The 13,175-nt window shown below is 38.0% G+C and overlaps 2 protein-coding genes across 4 annotated transcripts in view; one reads left to right on the plus strand and one right to left on the minus strand.

Moving 5' to 3' along the window:
• Positions 1-2,061, plus strand: part of LOC120301577 (structural maintenance of chromosomes protein 2-like) — a 28,093-nt gene extending 26,032 nt beyond the window's left edge. Inside the window, 2 exon segments of the mRNA XM_039328988.1 lie at positions 1,384-1,528; positions 1,531-2,061. Of these exon segments, the coding sequence (XP_039184922.1) occupies positions 1,384-1,528; positions 1,531-1,571 (186 nt within the window). The 3' untranslated portion in view covers positions 1,572-2,061.
• A 5,135-nt stretch (positions 2,062-7,196) lies between these two features.
• Positions 7,197-13,175, minus strand: part of ECPAS (Ecm29 proteasome adaptor and scaffold) — a 68,774-nt gene continuing 62,795 nt past the window's right edge. For 2 of the 3 annotated variants that reach the window (XM_039328976.1, XM_039328977.1), the window contains exons 46-50: positions 12,943-13,087; positions 12,190-12,295; positions 11,719-11,807; positions 9,288-9,359; positions 7,363-7,502 (exon numbers count right to left, since the gene is read on the minus strand). In XM_039328976.1, coding sequence (XP_039184910.1) covers positions 7,363-7,502; positions 9,288-9,359; positions 11,719-11,807; positions 12,190-12,295; positions 12,943-13,087 — 552 coding nt within the window. Of the gene's footprint in view, positions 7,503-9,287; positions 9,360-11,718; positions 11,808-12,189; positions 12,296-12,942; positions 13,088-13,175 lie in introns of all 3 variants that reach the window. The other variant, XM_039328975.1, reaches the window with a different exon arrangement.

Consider the following 13,175-nt stretch of genomic DNA (forward strand, 5'->3'; position numbering starts at 1 on the left):
GTTCATGGGTAAAAGAGGAGAAAATGAGTCCTTTTTTGTGTAAAGATACAATTTGCATAAGATATATTTCATTTTAGTTGCTATAAGTCATCTTATAATTTATTATATTTTTATTTCTCAGAGTTTAGTTACGGGGTCAAATCTAATTGGAACTTGAATGGGACCCCACCAGGAAATCCCAACCCTGTAGACTAGGCTGCAGAGTCAAAAAAAGTGCTTAAGTAGCAAACCAGTTTCATATTGTTGTAAAGACTACATGGATATGTCCATGGAATCACTGGGAGTGCCTACTTTGAAAGGGTCTCTGCCTTTAATTTAGTGGGTCATTTGTCAGGATCTACAGGTAGACCTCAATGACGCTAATTGGGACCAGAATTTTCAGTGGTCACAAACACGATGCCATGTGTCTGCACTGCTTAGCAACACAGTCCTGTCATCATTAAGCAAGGACCTCACAAGTTAAGTGAGAACCTCATGTGACCAAATTCCTGCCACCTTGCCCAATGACCTAGTTTATTGGAAAGACAGCAGGGAAAATTGCAAATTGTGATCACATGACTGGGGGGGTACAGAGATGGGCAGAATCTTGACAACCAGTTGTAAATACCACTCATTGTCATCACAAGTTCAGTTGCTGAACAAATTATTAAATGAGGACCATCTACACCAGAGGTGTGAAATTGCTGGCCCGCGGGCCGGTTTTGTCATACCGGAACCGCGCCCACCCCCTTGCCAGCCATGGCAAAATAGTCCCGATACGTCTCGTGATGTCATGTGACGTCACGAGTTTGACATATCTAATCTATAGTTACACTTTGTTGTCTCTGCTTTTTTAATGCATTCTTTTACATGGTACATAGAGGCATAGGTATCTTTCTCTTGCATCATGCTATATTTTGACTATTTTACTTCAGCAGTTGAAGTATTCGTTTCTAATATCCCAAATAAAAAATGAGTTATGTTTCTTAAAGAGACTTTTTTTTTTCAAAATAACTTACCTTTCTGTTGCATAGTCCTTGGATACTTCCAGAGTTGTGAACTATTTAAAAACTTTTTTTAAAATCAGGGCCTCAAAAAGATAACATTTTTGAGAGTGTTTCAAACTCTGCAAGTATAAACACAAATAATTTAAATACATGCATGAGACATGCATTATTTAAGCATCTTGTTTGTTCTCACATGCTATGGTGGTTCCCAGCCTGGATAAAATTTGTACATTAACCTTTTGATAACATAGTTATTTTGACTTTTTTATCTGCTTCTAATCTAGTACCCAGATAAAATGTTTTTTTTATTGCTCCAAATCCAACAGTCTGAAAATGCTATGTTCACTGAAAGCCTAGTTTAATAGTTTTAACATGATTTTTCTGTTCTTTCTTCTAGTTTATTGTGGTTTCATTGAAGGACGGTATGTTCAACAATGCAAATGTATTGTACAAGACCAAATTTTTGGATGGTGTTTCTACTGTGGCACGATATACACAGGCTCAGAATGGACAGAGCAGAGCTGCACAACAAAGAGGCGATAAATTAAACAAGAAAGGAGACTGAAAATACCAGTGGATGTTTGAAAAATGCTTGCAGCTTGGCAGTTTGTCTACATTTTTAAAGAGAAAATGGGATGCAGTTAAAATTTAGAAATGCCTCTTCCTTAGCATAGCAATAATCCATATCTCTATAGAGTACCGAGATTCTCTGCACTCATCAACTTGATGCAGAAGGGTTAATCCGTGTTGCTATTTTTCTTAATTTAGATTAGAAATATTTAAAAGACTTGTAAATATCTCTTCTATTTTTTCTTCTCATTACAAAAAACTTGCATTTGTTTAAGAAACAAAATCACACCCATAAAAGTTACCTGTTTCCATAAAGCAAACTACTTACTGGCATAAACCATATAAAAATAAATAATACATAATCAGAAGACTATAAAATCGTGTACTAGTATGTAACGTCTGACTCCAAGCTCTGTGCTTGTTTTAAATTTAAATATGTGATTTTATATAGTAGCAAAATTGGTCATATATTTGTATTAGTAATAAAATCCTCTCAGATACTGCATTTGCTGTTGGTTTTCCTTAGATTTATTTACTAGAGCAGTGGTGGCGAACCTATGGCACGCGTGCAAGAGGTGATACTCAGAGCCCTCTCTGTGGGCACGCGCACCATGCCCCGGAGATGGCAACTGTCCCTCTTCAACCAGCCACCCGCTACCTCACCGAGGTCCTACATGGCCAGATGCATCCCAGCAACCATGCGCTCCTGGCCTGTGTGCAGGGGCCAATGGTGTCAGGCAGCAGCCGCCCTGGCCCCTGCCTCACCTTGCCCTGTGACAATGGCACCCCCGCCCTGCCTCACCTCGCTTCACCCCGCAGGACAAGCCTTTTGCCCACCACCCCAACTGCCAGAGACCCTCTGGATCTCCCCCAACCCTGCCCGGCCCCCACAGGCGTCCCTCCCCACCAGCAACATCGAGGTGATCATGCCCACCTTAGCCACACCACCCAATCTGCTATGACCACCAGCCACGCCCACCTGGTGGGCCACGCCCACCTGGCACCCGGCAATAAGTGGGGTTTGGGTTGCAGTTTGGGCACTCAGTTTCTAAAAGGTTTGCCATCACTGATATAGGTAGTTCATGAAGAGGGTTGATTTTGGAATCAGGATTGAAAGGGAGCTTATCTAATTCCCTGCCCAAGGCAGGAATCCTTATGCCATCCTGGATAAATATTAGTCCAATTTTTTCTTTAAAACTTCATGTTGGCATACCCATGGTTCAGGGAAGCAAGCTGTTTCATTCAGGGTGTCACACACAGGCTACACCCACCCCAGCTCCGCAAAGGCAAAAAACATTGCAATATGTCACGATACATCACGTGATGCAATCGAGTTTGACACCCGTGCATTAATTGTTCCCACTGTCAGGAAATTCCTCCTTAGTTCCACGTTGGATTTTCCTGACAAACTTCCAGCCATTGCTTGTCTTACCTCAGGTAGGAGTTGAAAATGAGTTGATTACATGTGAACAATCAAGGCAAAAATCTAACTCCTTTGAGAAGTCCATAATGCTGGAAAACCTATTTGTGAAGGTTCCCCCAATGCAAACTAATACTATCATTGGGTATTAAAAAATGGCTTTATATAATTTTAAGTTGTTGTTTTGTAGTCTAAAGTGTTATCTGTAATAACTTTTTAAAAGAAGCTGAGGGATTTGACTCCATTCTCTCAAGTGAGGACCAGGGCAAGGCGGACAGTGTAAAACTGAAAAATAATTTTATGCTGAAAACTTTTAATTAACTGTTAATATAGTGCAGTGATGGCGAACCTTTTAGAGACTGAGTGCCCAAACTGCAACCCAAAACCCACTTATGCATCGCCGGGTGCCGGGTGGGCGTGGCCCATTAGCTGGGCGTGGCTGCAGTGATAACGGCAGACTGAGTGGGAGTAAAAAGTTTAATCAATCAATTCCAACTTTGCAAGATTTTTTTCCCCCTGTGAGAAGTTAAAATTGACTGATTGAACCTTTTTTTTTTTTTGTACACAATGGCGGAGGCCTAAAGCGAAAAGGTTTTATAAAACCCAGCTGAAGGCCTAGGACTGGGGCGATGGTACGCGTGCCCACAGAGAAGGCTCTGAATGCCGCCTCTGGCACCCATGCCATAGGTTCGCCAGCACTGACCTATATGGAATTAAAAATATTTTAAATGCAAGCAAGAATCAATACAGCCTTTGGCATTCTTAAGAAAGAAATCAAGGGATAATTGGACTGGCAGGAACTGGGCTGTAAAGACCACGAAGAGACACCACATAATCCTCAAAATGGAAACCCGATGTAAGAGGAACAGTTGAGCAAAGTAGAGATAATCCACTCTGTAGGCTCTTCTAGCAACAGAATTACCAATTATTCCAAGAACGCTCATGTTCCTTTTTTTTTTATTTAATGTTTCTCCTTATCCAGGAAAAAGTTTTTAGTCAATTCATGTACATATTCAACATCCAGATACAAAAATTCAATGCACTGAATTTAATGAAGATCTTGCGACATTAGAAATCGTTCAACATAAAACAGTTTTGTAAAGTCAGCAGGGGTATTATAGAGTCAAATTTTCACACTTTAATCCAGGTATACAAAGCAGCATTATATAACAGCACAGATGCCCGTATTTGGGCAACAGTGTTTTATAGTGCAATTGTTTTCAGAGGAAACTCCAAAGGCCACTTTTTCCTTTTCAAGTTCACAAATTTAACAAGGGACAAGTATCTAGCCTCTAAATAAAATAAGTTGGTTTCTCAGAGAGGCACGTTTTTTTGTTAATAAATTTGGAAGAGGGAAAACAAATCTCAAACTATTTAAAATTATACTTTTAGCTAATCCCCCCCCCCCAGATCTTCAGCATAAGTAAACAACATTTTCACTTGGAAACGTCTGGCACAGCAGCTGCTTGCAAACTTGGGCTTTAGATTTCTCAATATTGAAGTTCTTGCTTGAAAAGTCTGGAGACTTAGCACTTTTACAATTGTCATGGCTTCTATAAAACACTTGAGGAAAAAAGGCAACAATTGACATTCCTGCTTAGTACAAAAAAAAAGCTGCTGCTGAACAGAATCACAGATCTTGTACCTACATTCAGTGTTATGGTTCTGCCTGGCAAAGTCAATAGGAAGCTGCCTTCTATGACACATCAAATTTTTTTAAACCAGTTTATGGTACTTTACCATTTTTTAATTACAGGTATTAGAGAAGGCTATTTTTTTTTTTTTTTTTAAAAGGCAGTCCAATGACATAAGCCATTTCTTTGCTTATTTCAAATTCTTAACGTATTCCAGCAGCCCTAAAAACTTGATGGGACATCAAGAATGGGATCCCACTGTCCCTCTTGAGGTAACATGAATATGAGAAGAGAGTTATTTATGCTTTTGAATGTCTGGGCAGCAGCATGCAACAATCTCCAGATTCCTTTTCCTGAAACCTACTGTATTTTTGAAGAGAGAAGGTACCACCCCGACCAAAGTTGGTAAAGAAGAAAGATGGACACAGCAGCATTCCCTATTTCAACTCCAGAGAAAGCAAACCTGTCGGGGACTGAGAGGCCTTCATGCCCGAGAATCAAAGTTTCTCTAATTCTACTCAGAACATACACCTTGTTCATTTGCATCTATCGTATAATCATACAGCACAAAAGCACTCCCTCCACAAAGTAAGAATTTCTGAATTTTTACTGGAAAAAATCATTCCAAGCTCGGATATGGGGTAATATTAGGATGCAAATCTAAGACAATTATGAAGTTGCAATGATTTTGTCAGCTCTTACATCTGTATACTAATTGTTAATGCAACAATCAAGATGTATATAGATAACAATTTTGAGAATTTTAAAATCCCAAAATATTGGTTAATAAACTAACCCAACCTTTTGGGCACCAGGGACCGGTTCCATGGAGAAAGTTTTTTCCACAGACCAGAGGCTGAGTGGTTTTGCATGTTGCCTGCATCCCAAGCATGGGGCTTTGCTTGTTTGTGCGGCCCAGTTAATAGCATGCCGTGGCCCAGTGCTGGTCCACGGACTAGGAGTTGGGGACCCCTAAACCAGTGTTTCCCAAACTTGACTATTTTAAGGCATGAGGACTTCAACTCCCAGAATTCCACAGCCAGCAACGCTGGCTGTGGAATTCTGGGAGTTGAAGTCCACATGCCTTAAAATTGTCAAGTTTGGGAAACACTGTCCTAAACTAACCCATCGGAAGGTTCCTGGGTAGCTTCAAAACTCACTGATGGTCTGGCCTAATCTCAAATACTACAGGAGTAGACCCCAAGTATATAGTTTACTTCAGAGGCCAGTTTTGTATGTTCCAAAATTCCCACATAGAATATATAAGAATTTCCATACAGAAATCAAGACGTCCTCCTACATCTAGATTTTCAAAGCCCACAATTTATTTAGCATGAAAAATCTTATCAGTAATATATTGATTTTTACATAATACTTTCTCTTATCTGTTTAATATAACTCTACATAGATTGCAATGTTATCCAATTTCACTAAGAAATCTTTATTAAAATTGGAGCAAATGCTGTTTTTCAGTTAATTGCAAGAACAGAGTTGACAACATTTTTACTCTGATGCATGCAGTGTCAAAACTTACAGCAAAAATCAAAAGTACTTTCTAGAAAGAAGATGCAAATGCTGGGACTGAGGCTAATAATGTTTTAGCAGCACAATATTATTTTATTTAACAGTATTGCCCAAAATAAGTAAGTGGTTATTGTTGTGAGAGGGTTAATTCAACTATGAATTCTTCCTTGGAAAATGTAAAAAATTCTTTAAAAACGTAAGGTCTTACAAACCTAACTGCTCTATTCACCCTTATATCCAGACAATTAAAGTGCTTTCTTGTGTGCATTTCTGTCCAGGAGAAGTCACATCTTTTAATGTGGGAAGGCATAGGTTTTTCCAAATCTTATATATGGTTTATATGAGATGAAGTGATATTTATGGTCCAAAGCAACCAACACTGACTAGTGGCATTCCAAAAACAGAGGCTAACTTGAGACCCATTAAGGGAGGCATGTTCAACCCTCAGCCCATGGGCCATATGCAGCCCCGCAGAGCTAATATTGCAGCCCACAAGGTCTTAAACTTTCAAAGGAAGTTTGTTATTTTTATACATGAACTATATTTTATATGCAGCCCAAGACAATTTCAACGCTAAAAGGTTAGACACCCATGCTTTAAGGATTTGGTAGGTTTGGGATAAAAAATCCTACAAGGTTTGGGATAAAAAATCCAGGTACTCACTAGCTGCAATAAAAATATATACAAAACTCTTACTCTTTGCTGCTCTCTAATATTTTTGGCAAATTTTCTTTTTTGTACTATTATTAGTAATGATACCAATTATAATACTGCCATCGTGACATAAATATTGGAAGTTGGCCCACATGAAATCCACAAAAAGTTTGCTCTCTGGTGTTTTCTTATGGTTTTCATTCATTAGGTGTATACAATAAGGGCCATTTTTGTGTAAACTAAAGATTCTCCAAATCTAACTCCAAACAAGGTGCTTTTTCACAAACGGAGAATTTCAAAAAATATCCATATGTAGTTTGGGTATTTTTTGCTTAATACTTTCAAGGCTTGCATTTTAAGTAAACTGCTTCATAGGTTGTTACTGTTACTTTTAAGAAAAAAAGGAAATAATGGGGAAGAGAATCAAGGTGTTCTTTATTTCAGCCAGGGAATTTATGCATGCTACAAAAATCATCTTTACTTTTCCTCTATGTAATTCGGAACTCATTGCACTTTTTTTTTTTTTTTTTTGCTTGCTTGCTTTGTTTTACATGACACTTGATTGGTATCCAATTCAATCAAGATTTTCTAAAGTTTTCTTTAATAAAGATGCTTTTTCTTGTAGTTCAGGCCTACTGTCCAAAGTCAATGCTGTTAAAGAGCCAATGAGGACTTCTCTACTTTCAGTGCTCAGGCTTTCCCACTGTTTGGATTCTACACAAGAAAAGGGAAAAGAAGGAATATCGTCATCTACCTTTCCAGTTGCATTTTCAGCTAACAGCTCTTAGAATGGATTCTAATAATTAAAACACAATTTTAATCACTAACATACTCATATCACTTGATAATGGTGAAAAGACAGTTGATCTAAACGTTCCCCCCCCCCATCAAATTTCAACTGATGGGAAATTCTCTCTGAATAATGCAACCTCGCTCTGCCTAATGGCGATGAAAATAACAGCATATAACTTTTTTGATGTTCGATAACCCGTTGTAAGACAACTTCGGCTATTTTGTAGAATTACAAATTGAAATAAAAACTACAATAATTAAAAGCTTGTGTTAATATTTTATCCATTTAGAGTACATGGAATCAATCAGAATTTTGGATGTAAAGGATGTAATGGAAAACAAGCTTGCATTAAAATATACATTCAAACACACTTATATTAAATTATACAGTCAATAATTAGATCATAAGAGTCGTGTTCTTTTCCTAATTATAGGCATAAAAAAACTATGTGAAACAAAATGTTGGAAGAATGTTGAGGCACAAAGAAAATACTCCTTTACTATTTACTCTTCTTTTTCTCAATGAATCAAAATCATTATTTCCTTAGATGACTTAAGTTCCGTACAGCATTTGAATAGAGATGTGTAAAATATTTATAAGAGCCGGGTGGCACAGTGGTTAGAATGCAGTATTGCAGGCTAATTCTGCCAACTGCCAGCAGTTCGATTCTCACAGGCTCAAGGTTGACTCAGCTTTCCATCCTTCCAAGGTCGGTAAAATGAGGACCCAGATTGTTGATGGCAATATGCTGATTCTGTAAACCGCTTAGAGAAGGCTATAAAGCACTGTGAAGCAGTATATAAGCCTAAATGCTATTGCTATTGCTATGCTTAGATCTCAGTCGGTTCTTTTTGTTCTGGAACTTGTTTCTGCCAAACTGCAGTTAATCCAAAATAGTTTGACTAAAATTTCTGAAACATGATCAACTTTTGTTTCAAGAGAAAATTTATTTTCCATTGTGTGATTGATATATATATATCAATAACCTGGGTTATGCCCAAGCCCCCATCTAAAGGTTAGGGCAGCATGCCTGACTGAGTCCAAAACAAATTAATGACCAGAAAATCCCATTCAGGATTACAATTAGGGCTAATAATGCCTTGTCCAAAATGTAGAAATCCATTACATTTATAATGGTTAACAGATTTTGATCATTTTTGGCACTATTCAAAGTATTACTTTAATCATCGATTCTTGAAATGTTTGCTGTTTTAAAAAATGCCAAGTTCATCTAGATCTTAAAGCAATGGGCAAGCTGAACCAATTTTGCCATGTGGCATAGATTAGAAAGCCTACTGTCTTTCAAATTAATTTCTATGTTTTTTTTTTCCCGATCGCAAATGTATCTGTGGTGTTCTAGATACAACTAAAGGTAATGGCAAATTTTGTACGTCCTGAATTTCAAAGGACAATGCTATGTTTCTTCCCTATTGAAACTTTCCTATTAATTAAATTTTCTAACTTGGCCTCATCTCAAATATGCAAAACATATGGTTTTCAGAATATCAAATGTTTTTTAAAAAATTAGTTGCAAAACAAAATAAAAACAAGCGTGATTATGTCAAGCAACTGATCTGCATCTTAAGTTACAAAACAGGAATCGGATTGGCCAAAATTGTTCTTTAAAACAAAATGGGATACAATCCTGTCCTCCAGCATTCAGCCTTTTGATTTAAGGAATAATCTTAATTTTCAGTAATTCTTACCTTCAAGTTTAGTGAGCAGCACCTCTATTACTGATAAAGCTTCAGTTCTTATGGAAGTGTAACTTTTATTCTCTAATGGAATAAGATTTACATTTAAAATGGTGAATACAAATTATGTGTATAACAAAAGTTTTTAAGAAGAGACTGGATAGCCATTTGTCTGAAATGGTGTAGGGTTTCCTGCCCGAGCAGGGGGTTGGACTAGATGACCTCCAAGGTCCCTTCCAACTTTACTATTATTATTATTATAAAACAGTTTTATGCCAGAAATACTAATATGAAGAATTTATATAACTTGAGAGTCATATAATATCTCAATTTTTACTTTCTCCTAACCTCAATTCTATCATATATTTAATAATAATTGATTGCATTATTATTAAATAATATTGTTGAATTATTCTTCAAATAATGTTATTTGAACAGTGACAAATAAATGGATTTTGGTTGGAAATGAACTTGCAAAGGTAAGTAACAGTTGCATGTCTAGATGATTTCCAATGACTGGCTTATACATTATCCACATAAAGTAATGTAGATGATCCTTCTGGTCTAGGTTATTCTGTGTGTTTCATAAAGTTTTGGGAACTATCCACCAAAGAGTAATTGGTGCTAGCTAAGACAAAAACGGAGTTTGACATAATTTATAATTTGCAGGTAATATGATTTAAGGTAAACATAAGTCATGTAATTTACTCTCTTTGTCTGCTCTCAATAATTCTCTTGTTTTGTCAGATTAATGATAAATTAGTATAGCGTTTGAAATCCCTAGGGGCTTCGCCCAAGCTTTTTGTAGGCTGCATGAAGCCCTGGGCTCCCAAATTATCAAATCTCTGTCCTAACATAAAAAAAGGATAGCAGGTACATACAGTCCTCTGCATCATTAAAGTTTCTTTTTCTTAATAAAAATATTCTCTTAGCAGTATGAAATGCTATATGGACAGATCCTTAAATCATATCAACCTACCTCTTCATACTGTGTCACGGACAAATAGCTCTTGGCCTGTGTGGGCTGACCTCCCTACATATACAGGTAATCCTCGACTTAACCACCACAATTGAGTTTCTGTTGCTAAGCAAGACAGTTAAGTGAATTTTGCCTCATTTTTCAACCTTTCTTGACACAGTGGTTAAGTGAAAATGACTTCCCCACTGACTCTGCTTCTCAGAAGGTTGCAAAAGGGGGTCACATGACCCCAGGACACTGCAACCGTTATAAATATGAATCAGTTGCCAAGCGTCTGAATTTTGATCACGTGACCATGGGGACGCTGCAATGGTCATAAGTATGAAAAACAGTTGTAAGTCACTTTTTTCAGTGCGTCGTAACTTTGAATGGTCACTAAATGACTACCTGTAGGTAGAGAGCAAGGAATATGACCTTGACAGGGATATGCAGGCTCCACTGCCAAGGCAACAAGATTAAAACAATTTTTAAACCTAGAGTGTCCAGGTAACATGTTTGATTTGTTTCGGAGTGTCTCAGACAAAGAACTTCCTGATCCTGAACTATAAGGAGGAGAAAGAGGTACTGCAAAATCAGATTTGCAAGATTCTGTTATTTAGCCATTCTCAATAAAAAAAAATAAGTTACAGGATACTTAATTTCATGGCTCTGGTCTATCTAGTGCATCTGACAGTAAGTAAGACAGGGACAATCTTTCTCTCTTAGTTAGAAAGTTGTGAAGAAGCAGAATGTTGAAATTCCAAACTTTCTTACATCTATCCAGCAAGCAGAGCATCCAAATAAGAAAACATCTTAAAGACACAATATGGACATGCACAAATCCTGCTACGCTGGTCAAAGAAGCAGTCATATGCTTGATCAGTCAGCTGTCACAATGAATCTTTGGAAGATTCTATTTACCGTATATTCCGGCGTATAGGGCGACCCGGCGTATAAGACGACCCCCGAGTTCGACGCCGGGTCGCAAGACGATCACGCCAAGTCGCAAGATGATCGATGCCGAGTCGCATATAAGACGACTTTCTAGGCATGCGACTTGGCGTCGATTGTCTTATACGCCGGAAATAACGTTATTTCCGGCGCATAAGATGATAGACGCCGAGTCGCATGCCTAGAAAGTCGTCTTATACGCCGGAAATAACGTTTATTTCCGGCGTATAAGACGACTCGGCGTATAAGACGACCCCCGAGTTCGGAGGCTGTTTCATCGCTCTCAAAAGTCGTCTTATACGCCGGAATATACGGTAGTTAAATTTAAGTTTCAAACAATAAATGTTATTAGAGAACAGGTCAATTTTAAAATTTTATCTGGTCATACAGGAACTGCTACCTGCATCAAGCAAATAACCTTTCCACGAGCGAGTCAGGAAACATGAAAAGCACGAAATAGTCCATTCTCTCCTTTGTTCATTAAACTTTAGAACGAGTGGACAAAGAAAGCACATGACTGAAAATACATTTTACCTAGTGAGTGAGTGATGGAGGAACAGGTTTCCAACAATATTCTTCCCAAAGCCTCAGGGTCAGAGTGTTCTGCTTCAAACAATAATAACCTATCAAATGGAAGAATATAAGCATCATTTTTTTTCAAAGAGCACAGGGCCTTACCGTCTTAAAATTCTACCTGAGCTGCAATCCTCAGAGGCCTTCCATGTGGCTATTGTAAACACCAAAGATGCTACACACACAGTTATTTGAGCTTTGTGGAACTTGAAATTTCAATCCCACATACATTGCTCCTTACTTAAAACATGCCAGTTTCCTCATGCCAGTGAGGGGAAGCAGGTAGGGAGAAGAGGCAATGAGATCCACAAAGCTTGGGGAAAGGATTTTGAATCTCTCCATCTCCACATGCTACTGTGTGTGTGTGTGTGGGGGGGGGAACTGAACGAACAAGGACAAAAGCAGCAGCTCCAGCACCCACAGAAAACTTACCCTTGGAAAAAAGCCTTCATGGCTTGGAGAACGCCGAGCTGTACTTTCCATGTACCAAGTCTTAGACGCTCACACATTAATCTGCACAGCTCTTGTCGATAGCAGCCTTTTTTAAAAAAAAAAAAAAGAGAGAGAGAGAGAGAGAGACCAAAATATAGACAATTTACACACTGACAATTCTCAATGCTTCGTTATAAGAGCCTCGGAAGAGCTGATAATGGCACTTGGGTTGTTAAAGGGGGCAGAAGCCAGAATGACTTTCCTGTCAGAACTACAATGTGTTCTGGTTGTTGTCTCCTCTTCTGACTTCCTTTTTCTCAGTCCCTTATCCTTGCCACCCATCTATGTTCTGGAGGAAAATCTCCCAAATAAATCTAATTATTATTTTCCAAGCAGATTTACTGTTCCCAGTAACTTAAATATAGCTTCAAAGAAAACTGAGGGTCAGGAACAAAAGACAGGAACCTAAGAACAAAGGACAACATTTGGCTTGTCCCTTGAAATATTCAGATTCTAATCTTTCCCTTTTTGCTGCTTCCTTTCTGAATTTTTTTTTAAAAAAAGCTCACTCCACTTATTACCATGCTTATATTTAGGTTAAATCATAAGATATTATTTAAAAAAAAATACAAAACGAACTGCCACAAAACCAAGAACCAATACAATGAAATTGTTTCCTTCCTCTCCTATGAGCTCTTGCAACAGCTTTGTTTTAAAGATAAAAATAGTTCAAATTACTGGAATTAGACCTACACTGTGTTTCTGAGTTTTTAGGCCAGGCTTTGCCTAAGCTTTCAAAGGCACAGAGGAGGGCTTCAACTTGCAGTTCTTTCTCATTTTCGTTCTCATCCTCATCATAGTCCTGTGACGAATTTGTTCCTACATTCCCAGGATAATTCTGCAGTGGAACCAGAGGGTGTGAAATTTGAAAGAGAAAGAGCAAGCAGAAGGAAAAAAAAAATGATGATTTAGCTTTTATACTTCTC

This window comes from Crotalus tigris, unplaced genomic scaffold, assembly GCF_016545835.1.
Source record: "Crotalus tigris isolate CLP2741 ecotype Arizona unplaced genomic scaffold, ASM1654583v1 scf7180000024386.1433019, whole genome shotgun sequence".
NCBI lineage: Eukaryota > Metazoa > Chordata > Lepidosauria > Squamata > Viperidae > Crotalus > Crotalus tigris.